Source organism: Carlito syrichta, unplaced genomic scaffold, assembly GCF_000164805.1.
Source record: "Carlito syrichta isolate Samal-C Ts95f unplaced genomic scaffold, Tarsius_syrichta-2.0.1 Scaffold170286, whole genome shotgun sequence".
NCBI lineage: Eukaryota > Metazoa > Chordata > Mammalia > Primates > Tarsiidae > Carlito > Carlito syrichta.
The window spans coordinates 1-426 of NW_007114382.1; the positions used below are offsets into that span (position 1 = coordinate 1).

General features: G+C 68.5%; 1 protein-coding gene across 1 annotated transcript; it reads right to left on the reverse strand.

The window, feature by feature from the left end:
* Positions 1 to 8: 8 nt before the first annotated feature.
* LOC110594943 (syntaphilin-like) lies at positions 9 to 420 on the reverse strand (the record flags this gene model as incomplete). Its single annotated transcript, XM_021709282.1, has 1 exon — positions 9 to 420. A coding segment is annotated over exon 1 (259 nt), but the record flags the coding sequence as incomplete, so codon positions are not given.
* Between the last annotated feature and the right edge of the window lie 6 nt (positions 421 to 426).

The window sequence follows — 426 nt, forward strand, 5'->3', positions numbered from 1 at the left end:
CGATGGGCCAGGGTTGGGGGTGGCACCGGGCCGCTGTGGGGTGGGTCCGCAGGTGATGGGCGCTGGGGCCTCGAGCTCGTCACCCATCATCACCACCACCGCTGAGTTGGGGTCTCTGGGCCCTGGGGGGTGGGGGTCTGGCTCTGGGTGCCTGTCCCCGGACTCAGGGTCTGTCCCACAGTCCTGGGCCTGGGTCACCTTCTCCAGGATGCTGTCCAGGTCCGGCTGGTACTGCACAAAGTCCGTCTGGATGGCGCGCTCCTGCATGCAGCTGGCCTGCACGCCGGCCTCTAGGCCACATAGCAGCTTCTCATAGGTGTTGCTGGCAGGGAAGCGGGGGCCCAGGCCGAAGGAGTTGTGCAGCGAGGCCTCCTCGGGGCCACAGTCCACCCCCGATGACAGCAGGCTGCTGGCCTCCAGCGCCTC